This window comes from Dama dama, chromosome 18 (genome assembly GCF_033118175.1).
Source record: "Dama dama isolate Ldn47 chromosome 18, ASM3311817v1, whole genome shotgun sequence".
Lineage (NCBI taxonomy): Eukaryota > Metazoa > Chordata > Mammalia > Artiodactyla > Cervidae > Dama > Dama dama.
Genome location: NC_083698.1, coordinates 61,209,934 through 61,223,036, shown reverse-complemented (window position 1 = coordinate 61,223,036; position 13,103 = coordinate 61,209,934). Strand labels below are relative to the sequence as shown.

General features: G+C 46.1%; 1 protein-coding gene across 6 annotated transcripts in view; it reads right to left on the bottom strand.

Annotated features, from left to right (window-relative positions):
- PDE1C (phosphodiesterase 1C) overlaps positions 1 to 12,729 on the bottom strand; it is a 517,256-nt gene extending 504,527 nt beyond the window's left edge. For 3 of the 6 annotated variants that reach the window (XM_061165418.1, XM_061165417.1, XM_061165414.1), the window contains exon 1: positions 12,586 to 12,727. In XM_061165418.1, coding sequence (XP_061021401.1) covers positions 12,586 to 12,670 — 85 coding nt within the window. In that variant the 5' untranslated portion in view covers positions 12,671 to 12,727. Of the gene's footprint in view, positions 1 to 12,585 lie in introns of all 6 variants that reach the window. The other 3 variants (XM_061165416.1, XM_061165415.1, XM_061165421.1) reach the window with 2 other exon arrangements.
- Positions 12,730 to 13,103: the final 374 nt, after the last annotated feature.

Genomic DNA, 13,103 nt, shown 5'->3' with positions numbered 1-13,103 from the left:
GTGCCTTCAAAGCCCTTAGAACAGTGCCTGGAAAATAGCAAATGTTCAATTACACACAGAGAGTAAATGTATGTAGGTGTGTATGTTTATATATAAAATATGTTTGTGTATAACTGGTGAGGCAGCGTTGCCCAAACAGGCCATGTTGTAAGGTACTCCAATAAGATTCACCTGGCTTGTGTCCAGATTGCATCCAGATTGGAGAAGCCAAGAACAGTGCCAAAGAGGGCCTAGGCACTAAGAGAGGAAAAGAGCTGAGTAATTTTAAATGTCCGTGCACACCAATAAATTTTAAAATGCAGGTAAGTCAACATGGATGGTCCCATTTAGAAAGAAAACTGCTAAAGAATACCATGCAAATTTAAGATAAAGAAAATATGGAAGCAGATTCACCTAAATATTAACAGAGGTCATCTCTGAATAATGAGTTTTTCTTTCCTGAGTTCCCAAATGAATATGGATCATTTTTATGGACAAATGAAATTAGTTATCCTATCTTCATTTTATTAAAAAAAAATGAATTAAGTAACTAGGAAAATGAAGAAAACCTTCAGCCCCTAAGGACAATCTGCCTCTCTGACAGCCTGGAAATTTGTCTGGTTTGTTCCAAAGACAGAAGGGTTTAGGAAGGCCCAGATACAGAGGAGGAAGGCCATGTACACAGTAGTGGCCCCCTATGACACAAGAGCAGGCCCAGTCAGCAAACACTCACACGCTGATTTGCCTCAGGATAAACAGCTTGTGCTTTTGTGAACACAAATCTGGTCATGTCACTTCTGCTTAAAACTATTAGTTGCCTTCCACTGCTCTTGGGAAAAAGACCAAACCCTTCAGGTGGCCCACAAGAACCTCTGCCCACCTCTCGGGCCTCTTCCTAACCCCTATTCCTCCTCTACTCCATCTGCACGCTTCCCCACCTCCTTCTTCCACCCGCCTCATCAGGGGAGTCCATCCCCAGACTAGGCTCTACCCCAGTGCCCCAGACTAGGCTCCATGCCATTTTCGGACCAGCACATGACCAGCACAGCACCCAGGCCATGCCGCCAAAGCACAGCTATACCACTAACATCTGTGGGCTCCGTTGGGCCCACAGTTTGACTCACATTATATCCCTAATGCCTAACACAATAGCTGGAATGTGGAGGGCACCTAATAAAGGCCAAGCTTTGAATGATTACCACTCACGGGCAGGCAGGGACACAGTGAAGTGTACACCCAGGGAAAAGCAAAGACCAACCACAAAAGGCCTATGAGCCTTACTAGGGAATGTAGGTTTCATCCTGCAAGTGATGGGAGCTACCAGACAGTTTTAAACTGGAAGGCAGCAGGATTAGCTGCATGTTCCAACTGCTAGAATCTAGCTACCATGTTGAGAGGGGTTTAGAATGGAGACAAATTGGGGAGATAGGGTGACCACCTGGAAACACTGCAACAGACTGAGAGAAGAGAGGGGTCTGATCTAAGGCAGAGGAGATGAAGGGGAAAATATGAATTAGAAAGAGTTTGGAGAAGGAAATCTACAGGACCTGATGACTAATTAGCTGTGGGGACACAGGAAAAGGAATCTAAGATGGTTCCCAGATTTCTGCTTCAGATGCCAGAGCTTTCCAAAATGCAGAAATTGGATTTGGGCCATTGCTCTAACTTTGACTTCTTGAAGCCCCAGCTTGTCCACCTGTAAAAAGAAGCTGTTCAAAGTTTCCCTGCAGAGTTACTGGTAGACTCAAATGAGCTGATGTTTGGGAAAGTGCTTCACAAATTGTAAAACATTGTTATTATTATCATTATTATTATTATCATCATCATCATCACCATCAGGGCAACAGATTACAAAACAACTGCATAATCACCCCCAGAAAACAGCTTCTTGACCAAGACCAGGCTTATGGTCTTACACAACTGGCCTGATTTCTGTTTCTTTTAAACTGTATTCCCTGTCTTAAACTGTTAGCCTCATGAATGATCCGATGAGGAAAAAAGAAAAGGCATCTTGTTGAAAAGCTGAGTTCCCCGGGGCCCAGAAGACAGTTGGGATCTGGTCCCAGTCAGAGTCCTGCTGGTTCCCTCTTTAAGAGATGCTGTATTCCCCTTCAATACTTACTGACTTGACAAATTTCAAAAATCTAAAGGAACTTCCAATGGTTAAAGAAAGATGTCTCACTAGACACAATGAGCCTTTCTTGCAAACTGTAAGCTAATGACTTTAAAATAGAAATCCATCCACTTTCCCACTCGCTGCCTAAATCCCATGTGTTCATTTGGGATCCTTGGGCCCAGGAGTCAAGAGTAAATCAAAGCCAGTTCCCTCTGGGGACCTTTCAGAAAGATAAAGATTCCAAAAGGCTGGAGGGTTCGCAAACCTTGTATCACAGTGAACATCTAACCCAGTCAAAATGCCTTCAGGTATGGCATAAGCCAAGGAAGGAGAATAGAGAAGGGAAAGGAATTAAGATGTAGAAGAACCTGGGATAGTCTCATTACTGGGCCAGCAATTTACAAACGGCATAATCAAATATAGATACTATTATTCCTACTTTACAAGACTCAGAAAGGTGAACAGTGTGGTCAAATATCTCTTCCCTGGTGAACATCAGAGTTCAGCAATTCAACTTCTGGTTTGTGCAAAAATAAAGAAGGAATATTCTTTCTACCTTATACAACACAATAATTCTTTGAGATGACTTCCAATAGTCAAGATGTCTGATGAATAAAATATGTAATTCAGCAAATCCAGTATAGCACTTCAACACTCCCCAAAAAAAATTCTAACTAAAAAAAAAACAAAACACAGGAAAGACACTGAACCTGAGCTCTAAAGACCTGCGCTGAAATCCTCACCAGTAACTGCTCTACCTATAACCTTATTTATAAAAGTTGAATCAGACCACCTTCTTAAAGGCTAAACAAATGCCTGTGGTTAGTAGTAATCCAAGTCCAGCAGAACTGATCCTTCTCTTTCTTCTCCAAGCCCCAGGAATCACACCTGACCCACTCTATCTACACTATTATCAAGAAGAGAAAAAGCACTGCTGTCTGGAGGAGAATCAGAGAGAAAAGTCAGGAACCAGCTAATCAATTAAATTATTTCTTTTCCGAGAAGCAAACATTGGCAGCAGTGTCTGTGGACTAACACTCATGGATGGAGTCTTGAGTGATTTGGACCTTTGTCCACAAGACAAGTAAAAACCAACTTCCAGCGGCTCTGCTTTCAAGTCCCCCCACAGGGACCCTGGGGGGAAGGCCTGGGTCTCAGGCCAAGCCCCCGCCACACTCCGGAGCCTGCCCGCCAACAGCACAGGAAGTGCCAGCCACTCTCCCCAGAGCAGCTGGCACCAATTACCCAAACCCAGCTGGAAATACTCAGCTGGGGTGAGGCGGGCGCTCCAGATGCCCGGCCTGATCGGAAATCCTACACTCAAACAAAGGCAGCCTTGCAGCCGCGCCAGCACACAACACAGTGGCTGGTCAGGGGCTGGGGGAGGCAGCCAGAGGGCAGGCTGGGGACCTCCAGGCAGGGAAGCAGCTGTGGGTCTGGGAGACTTGCCTGTTCCCTGATTTCAGAGCCTCTCCATTATCACAACCAACAGCTACCAATTACTGGGCATCCAGAGCATGCTGAGTTCTTCTGGTCCTCATGCTACTGAACTCCCCCAGCAACACAACAAAGAAGGAACTGTCATCCCCATTTACACATGAGGGACCCGAGGCTCACAAAGACGAATGACCTTTCCCACCATCACGGAGACAGGAAGTGCCAGGACTGGGTCAAGAGCCCAGGTGTCCTGCATTACTTTCCTTTCTGCAAAACATCCTGGCCTAAGAAAGCAAACTACATACAAAGGGCCTGGCAACGAGGGGCTCACTTTGCAAAGTCATCACAGGTGACACCCTGAGTCCTAAAAGATGATCAACCGGTTAGGAAGATGGGAACATCTGTAGGTCCACCATGGATCTGAGGACACCCGTCTAGTACTGGGACTCCAACACCCAAGAACACACAAAAGTCAATGCCTCTTGGCAGGAAATGCCAACGCTGAACTACAGAAAGCAGAAGATCAAGGCCATCCTTATGGCTCTTCAAGGAACAGCATCAATAGGTGCTGATCAAGAAGGTCTCAGAGATAGTTATTATTATCTTCATGTTAATTATATATTATGGAAATGTATTATTATTTCTATATGTAGTAGTACAGGCTTCCCCAGTAGCTCAGCAGTAAAGAATTCAACTGCAATGCAGGACACACAGGAGAAGTGGGCTCAATCCCTGGGTCGGGAAGATCCCCTGGAAGAAGGCATGGCAACCCACTCCAGTATGCTTGTCAGGAAGATCCCACGGACAGAGGAGTCTGGTGGGCTACAGTCCACAGGGTCACAAAGAGTCAGACATGACTGAATCGGCTGAGCAGCAGCAGAGCAGCATGCAGTAATGAATATTATAACAATAATATGGAAATAACATCATAACAAACATTTATATAGAATTTACTATGTATCCAGTGTTCTTCAGAGTGCTTGATGTACATTAACTCATTTAATCTTCCAACACCCTAGGAGATGAGTAACATAACTATCTCCATTTACAGAATGGTTAAGTAACTTGTCCAAGATCACAACAATCACATAGCTAGTAAACTGTGAAGCCAAAATTCAAACCAAGGTAGTCATGCTCCATAATCCATACTCTTAACCTCTACACACATTGCCTCTCAACTACAACAAACATTTATTAAGCAGGATCCATGCTAGGTCCTTCCACTACTATTATCTATGATCACATTTGTTGTTCATTACAAACAAATGTAGTAACATGAATTGAAGCCATGAAGGTTTCAGATCACAAAAGAATGGAGCTAACCTTGCAGGCAAGCAGCAACATTTGAAAATCTCCATGCACACCCCCATCTCTCATTGGGATTTGACATCACAGAGGTGGAATGTCTGGAAGGCCCAAGCAGCTACACATTGACTTACCCTTGGTGAAAGCTCAGTAGTTATCAGACTTCACTGTGAGTACAGTGAGTTATCACACAAAGTTGGATACACAAAATCTAGTCTAGTTACTTCAATAATAATTTCAACTCTTCGCTAGTCTTACATTCTACTTGCCTCTGTGATGCTCTGAACTCTACAAATTTCTTTCACTAGAAATCTGAAAGTGCCTCACTTAGCCATCCCCCTGCACCTTCCAGCTCTGGGAAAGCTACAATGGCCTTCAGGACTCAAAGCTCACCACCTTTCTGGAGCAGTAGGAACCACGGAGAATTTTGTACCCAACCAGTTCGCCTACAGATGGAGAAACTACCTCCCACGTTAAGTGACTTGCCCAGGATTAAAGAGCAAGTTAGGAAGAACCTAACCATAACTTTCAGTTCTGAGTCTGCTATGTGTTTCCCATTAACACTGTGCATGTTTTCCCCTGTGGTTCCCCTGGCCCTTCTACAGTGCTTAACTCAGTGCTATATTCAGCAAATGTTTATTATCTCTCAATAAAAATAGTGCTATAGACTGTGTCCCCTCAAAATTCATATGTTATAACCTAACCCCCACTGTAATGATATTAGGTGGTGGGGCCTTTGGCAGGTAATTTGGTCATGAGGGTAATTTGGCAGGTAATTTGGTCACCCAATCCTCATAAATTGGATTAGTCCCCTTATTAAAGAGACCCCAGAGAGCTCCCTCACCCCTTGTGCCATTGAGGACACAGTAAGAAGACAGCCCCCTATGAACTAGGAAGCAAGTCCTTACTAGACACCAAATATGCTGGTATCTTCTCAGCCTCCAGAGCTGCGAGAAATACATTTCTGTTAAGCCACCCAACCTGTGGTATTCTATTCTGGAAGCCAGAATAAGATAATGCCTAGGAGCTCTGCTTGCATTATCTCGTTTAATTGCCCAATCCAGCAAGGTAGATACTATTTATTATGTCCATTTCACAGTTTAGGACACTAAACTTTAGCCATTTGATGCCACCACTCCAAGATCATGATAAAAACATGAGGTTCAGAATCTGAACCCCCAGTGTCTAACTCCAGAGGTTGTTATATTCTGAACTCTATTAGGTGCAATTTTACCATCCTGGTCCCCTTTTCCTTTTCCAGTTCCCAAGGCAAGTTCAGAAGCTCATTCCTGCAGTGATGTCCCCCCCCCCACTACCCCCAACGTCCCCATGGCCCCAGGTGGACTGTGCCCATTGCTCTGCTAAGTCCATAGAGGCTTGGTAGCCATGCCTCAGGCACTGGGTGGCTCCGGGAGGTGACCAGTCCATGGGAGGGCAGGAGGTGTCCAGCACCCACTCTGTTCCTGTTCCCTTCTGGCGTCAGGGGCCAAGATGTGGGCTTCCTGGTGGCCATTCCCACACCAGCACACAGCAGTAATGACATACCCCTAAGTCTGCCCCAGACATACTTATGAACCCTCAGGATCACACCACTAACCCTCACCCACTCGCAGCCAGAGCCAGTACTGGTCACAATATAACCTCTAGCGGAGGGAAGGGCTGCTGAGCAAGCACGCAGTGTGACAGCAGGCACTATGAGTGGAACTTCACTCCCCTGGCCGGGTTCACCCAGGAGGAAGGTTCACCCCAGCCCCTTTTACTCTGAGAAGGAAACTGAGGCTCAGCGAAGCTAACTGACTTGCTTGGCCGGCACAGTTAAGTCTTCGTGTGACTCCAACGCCCAGGGCTTCCTGCTACAAACACCCCTTCTCAGACAACACACATCCCTATCGCCATGCGCTCCAGTTGCATGCTGCCAGTAAGACCCCACGGTGAGAGCCTCACTTCTCTCACTTCCTTTGCTGAAGTGCAAACACCATGCAGAGGGACACACGAGCTCTAATCAGTATTGTCTTCCCTCAAAACAAGAAGCTGTCTAATGACATCTCAGGGTTAATAAACAACTTTTTCACATGTAACTTCACTTGATCCTCACCACAGCCCGGTAACTAAGGATCGCACTCTGCATCTTACACATGAAGGACTGTGGCTCAGATGCAGAAAGGGAATCACGGGGGAGGTGAGAGTCAGAGCGGAAACTGCAGTCCCAGTTTGCATGAGCCCTCAGTCCAAATGCCCCCTTCACCTGGCTCTGTTTGAATCTTTCCCAGGGATGTGAGGAGGAGGAGGAGGAGAGAATTAGGGCAACGGGTGCTGGGAGGCAGTAGCAGAACAGTTTGCCTTGGATACTAATTCAGTTCTTGCAACCCACCAGCACTCCCAACAATGCCCAGAGGTTGCTGCCAGCCAGACAAACTAACGGGCAGACAAGACACAGAACACTGAGACCAATCTGCGGCCCTGTGCACCAAGGCCAGGAGCCTCTTTCCCCGGGCTGGAAAGGGGCCAAGCCCCCAGTGCATGCAGCCCAATATCCCAGCCTCGGCCACCCACAGAGCCCTGCCCACCCAGGACCCTGGTGAAACATGCACCCGCCAACAGACCTCCCTGCTTAGTGGGGGTTCCCAGCACCCAGCAGTCCCAGATGGGACAGGGAACCCTCACACCCTGCCCCTTAGGCCTCTGACTGCTGTCTAGGGGCCCCTTGTTTTTCCTCCTCTGGGACAACCCCGCAGAGAGAAACACACGGGCAAGGGAGCCCGTGGCAGTTGCTATAGGCAACGCATCCCTCTGTTAGCAACACCTTACAGGCCTAGAATTTTCCACACCACCACCAGGTTCATTTGTGGAGGAAGCAGCTTCTTGTCCACACACCCCATCAACTTCATATCCTCCTGGCCCATAGCTTCACCCACTTCCTTCTGACACCCTAGAGGTCATCACCTTGAGGAGAAGAGAAAACAAGGGCCCCCCCAAGACCCATTTTCTCATCTGTAAACTGAGAGGTGAGGCACACCAACAGGGATCAAGAGAGTCCCCCTCAGGTGGTTAAAAGAAAAAAGTGCTTTTGCTTTCTGCAGACATACTTCACTTTGGAAGGAAAAGTGCGTGTTTCGGGCAGCCTCATGGAGAAAGTAAGAATCTGCAAATCCACTTAATACAAACCCAAACAGATATCCAAACCCCAGGAGACAAAGAAAGTTCTTCTGGAAAACAGTAATACAGCAACTCTCCCCATAACCGTTTATTTCATATTCAAATGCTAGTTCATGAACACAGTCAAATTACACTTGAACTTCTACACATGGCCTTCAATTAATGTTAATTATTATAATTATTGGCTACAATCATAACTGGGGCTTCTCAGGTGGCTCAGTGATAAAGAATCCGTCTGCCGATGCAGGAGATACAGTTAGATTCCTGGGTCAGGAAGATGCCCTGAAGAAAGAAATGGCAACCCACTGCAGTATTCGTACCTGGGAAATCCCATGGACAGAAGAGCCTGGCAGGCTACAGTCCATGGGGTCGCAAAGAGTCGGACACAACTTGGTAACTAAACAACAACAATCCTAACTACAATGGTTTCCTAGGAATGCGACCCTCAAATCACGAAGGCTCTACGACAGTCAGTGCTTTCTGGATGTGGCATGTGTTCAAGCTCATGGTCTTATATTCAAGACCTCTTGACCACAGGGATCGAACCCAAGCCTCCTGCATCTCCAGCACTGCAGGCAGAATCTTTACCATCTGAGCCACCATGGAAGCCCCTCTTAACCCAGAAACTTCCACTTAACAGAGAGAAGTTCCATCAGGAGCCCTCCAAGGAAACTTGATTCTTGACCTTGCCATGTGGGGGTTCACACACCCCTCTTCTGCAGAATCCCAAGACCCCTGTTGACCTCATAAGCCAGGGGTAACAATCTCTTGAATCTGAGAGAAAATCTCTTGAATCACCAGGACCGTAACATAAATTCCTTTAGTAAAGTTCTTTGACCTGGAAATTTTGCATAATTAACAGACTGGAAGAGAAGGTGATTCCTGATGACAGAATGTCAGACACCTGAGAAAAAAAGCGATCTGGGCTCTAGAATTTCTTCAGGATTTTTCCTTCACATAGTTAGAGGGGGACTGTCCACCTACTCCACCCTGCTGGAACCATGGGACAAGCTGGAGACCATGGGTGCAGGCTACAAGATATCTGTACATTCACAAACCAAGTCCTAACTGCCACATGCTGATGTTGCAGGAATATGAAGCCCCCTGCTTAGAAGAAAATGTCACGTAACATACAGGACAGACAGTACTTGCAAATCACACACAGAGACACATATACATGGTGTGTATATAATGCATATTATTGGTACATATTATCACGTGATTAATATATGGTAATTATATAATATATTGTACAATATATAGTAGCTATAATTATATATTATGTACATTTGATACATTGATTATATGTATAATTAACATGTATTACATACATTAAGAGTACAGTTGACTCTTGAACAACTAGGGTTAGTTGAAAATTTGTGTCATAACTAATCCTATATGTGATTCTTCCATAGCCCCAATTCCACATCCTCAGATTCAACCAGCTGCAGATTGTGTATACTGTAGTATTTACTATAAAAAAGAAATTCTTGTATAAGTGGACCTGAGCAATTCAAACCCACATTGTTCAAGAGTCAACTGTGCTTAAAAATCAGAAACTAATAATGAAACTCCCCTAGAGGAAAAATATACAGGCAAAGGACATAAAATGTAAAGAAGTGAAATAACATGTGGAAGTAAGATACTACCTTCCACTTCCCAAACGACAAACTCTTTAAAAATTATCAGTCCTCATGAGAGTGTATGAACACCTGATACGTGGCTGGTGGGAGTGTGAGTTGGTATTTCCAGAGGGTATTTAATAATATGCTTTAAAATCCCTAAAAATACACATAGTCTTAGACTACGCAATTTTACTTCTAGAAATTTATTCTCAAAAGTGTTAATGGATGTACTCAAAGATTTAGTCTTTTTTCATTGTCTATTATGGTAAAAAGTAAAAGCAACCTAAATAGCCAACAGTAAGTTTTTAAAATAAAAACAAATATAGAGTATGAAACAAAGCTACTATGATATTAAATACCATTACCAAACATTATGATTGCTGTTAAAAAATTGTGTATATAAAAAAGTACTGGAAGTATATACAACAAATATTAATAATGTTTAGCAGTTGGTGGTAAAATTACAAGCGATTTTTTCTTTCTTTTTAATTATCTGTATTGGCTACAATTTCTTTTTGATTATCTGTATTTGTTACAATCGGTATTTGCTATATTGGCCTAAAACTTCTAATACGTATCTGGCAGCATTTAATAGCTTTTATTTTGTAAAATGTTATATATGAAGACATCACATCACCCCAAGAGTATGAATTCCTTGAATCCCAGGTTCTAGGTCTGATTTATCTTCAAAAACTCCCCATGATATTAGCTTAGGGTCTTGAACAATTACAATTACCATTTATTGAATGTTTGCCATTTGGCAAGCATTCTATTAAATTGTGTTTTTTAATACAGTAAAATTCAATAAAAATTTGTTGAAGGAGGGAGGGAATGAGGCGGGCAGATGGAAAGGAGTGAATGAATAAATGCCCAAAGATCTGAAACAAGCTGGCAGCTCTCTCACCATGAAGTGACCTGCTCACTTTTGAGGTCCCATTTGACCAGCAGACCATACCAATGTGCTAGACCATTTCCTCTAGTGAGAATGGGAGCAGAAAGGGAGTAGGTATTAGGCAAGGGACAGCCACACTACAAACTTGAGTTTTCGAAGCCACCGTTTTTGAAAGATTTCACAGGCAACTGCCAGGTAAAACTTAAAAATCATTTTTGGGAGCTTTCTAACTAGATTCACAAAAACTAGTATTAACACAGCCTTTTGATGAATTACTTTGGACCTTGGCAACCTTTAATTCATTCCTACAAAAACTCCCAAGCACTCACTATTAGAGGGTGAAAAATAAACTTAGGCACAATCTCATTCTTAAGGAACCTGCAGTGTACGAGGACAAGGAATAGTTGCTGAAATACTGGCTCAAGGCTAGGTGTGAGCCCTCACACAGTACTAGGAGGCCAAGACACGTGCAGAAGGAGTTCTTTCTCATGGGGAAGAAAAGCAGAGGAGGAGGTAAGTGAGAGTTGGGATAGACAAGATTTCTCAATGCAGAGTTGGGGAAATGTCATTCCTGACTTGAGGGGACAGCCCTGAGCAAAGGCTCTGAGGGGTGGGATGGGGGCCAGGGCAAGCCATCATGAGTGTGTGGAAGAAACAGATCTGCCATGTCAACTGAGGCAAGAAAGGCAAGTTCAAGCCAGAATGGAGAGACTTTAGAAGCAGGTAAAGGCATTCAGACTGAATTCTGGTAGTAATGTGTCCAGCCCATGCCCCCTAAATCTTGGGCCACTCCATTAGAAGTAAAGTGGCCCAGATCCTCTCCAATAGCCTCTTCTTGCCCCTGACAAATTCCTGCTACACTTCTAAAAAGCACCTTAATATACCCCTCACTTTCACAGGCTTCGAGAAGCTCAGATTTACAGCCATACTGCCCTGAGCACACACAGAAGTAGAAAAGGTGAAGCAGCTCCTTGACACCTGGTCCTTGACCCTGCTGGTCTCCAATCTCTGACATCCTGGAGAGGAAGCCTCCCTGGCTTAGCCCATCTCCTGGGAAAATGAGGAGATAATCCTTGGACCAGTTGATTCAAAACAGTACAGCATGAAACCGGTAGTAAAAGCACCAAGAACTGATCTCAAATTCGGCTTCTGGAGAGTCAGTCCTGTGGTCCTGCTTCCTCTAAGGACCATGGAGACACCTCCAGGCCCCTCTTAGTAAAGGGTTTGGGAAGGAAGCCACTGGAAATCCAGAGGACATGAGACAGATGTTTTCAAATGTTTTAGTAGCATGATACATCCCTCCCACCCTGCCTTCTTCCGACTCTAAATGTGTCTCTTTTTATGCCTTGTCTTCCCTGTCTTCCTTCCTACCTTCTCTCTCTCTCTCTCTCCTCTCTCTCTCTCTCTCTCTCTCTCTCTCTCCTCCCCCCCACTTGTGTTCCTTTCTCTCCTTATTTCAACTTTTGTGAAACCTACTCTTCAATCTCTTTCTCTGAATCTATCTCTATGTGTCTGTCTCTCAGAGCCAGCTCATCTCTATCATCTCTCTCTCCGCGTCTCTGACATTCTGTCGGCTTCTCCGACTTTATATTCCTGAACTGGTGTGTAGGTGCGTCTACTAATGTATCTGCCCGGACTTCTCTTGTCATTCGGTCTCTCCTATCTGTGTGTCTTTCTGTATCTCTGTCTTACTGTCTGTCGTGCACGTCTTTCTGTCGCTCTCTCTCCCCGTACCTCTCCATCTCTCTGCCTCCATCCGTGCCTCTATCCCTCCTCTCCCGGCTCGCGTTACTAAAATCGCAGCGAGGAATGGAGCAGCTCAGAAAGGTGTGACCCTAAAAACCAGCTTAAGCGGGATGCCGGGTTAGAGCGGCGGGAGGGGTACCGTGGGGACATCCCCGGTGACGGCCGAGCCACACATGCGACTTCCCGGCACTATCGCCGCTCCCCGGGTCTCCCGCTTGGCGAGCGCCCCGCGACCCAGCCCCACCCCGACCACCCACGTCCCTGGCTCAGAAGGACCCTCGCCACCCCCCGGAAGGCCGGAAGTAGGGCAGAGGGCGGAAAGTTCTCACCGATGGTGAAGCTGTAGCCATCGATGCTGAAAGTGGCGCTCCGGCATTTTTTGAAGCCCTCTTTCCTGTTGCTGGCGTCCGTCATGGCTCGGCTGGCGGCGTCCCGAGGTCCCCAGCGGAGGGGCGCGCACCCCGGCGCCGGCGCCCGGCTTTCAGCCGCGTCCCCCACCCGGGCGCGCGGCGCGCTGTCCCCGCCGGTCCGCCGCTCGCTGAGAGCGGAGCGCGCCGGCTGCTGGCACCGCGAGCGCGAAGTCGACTAACGCACTAGGCGCACGGCGGAGCCAGCGAGCCTCGCAAAAGCCCCATCTCCAGTGCCAGGTTCCAGCTACCACGAGAGGAGTGCGAACAAAGGGAGTCGACGCGCACCCGCGCTCGTGGATGGGGGCTGGTGGGGGGGTGGGTACCGAAATCCCTGTCTTTGCCACCTTCTCCCTGGAAGCCAGCGCGCTCCAGGCACGTCTGTTTTCTTTCTCAGCTTCGCCTTCCCCTCTCTGGAGGCTGGTGGGGTTTGGGGACTC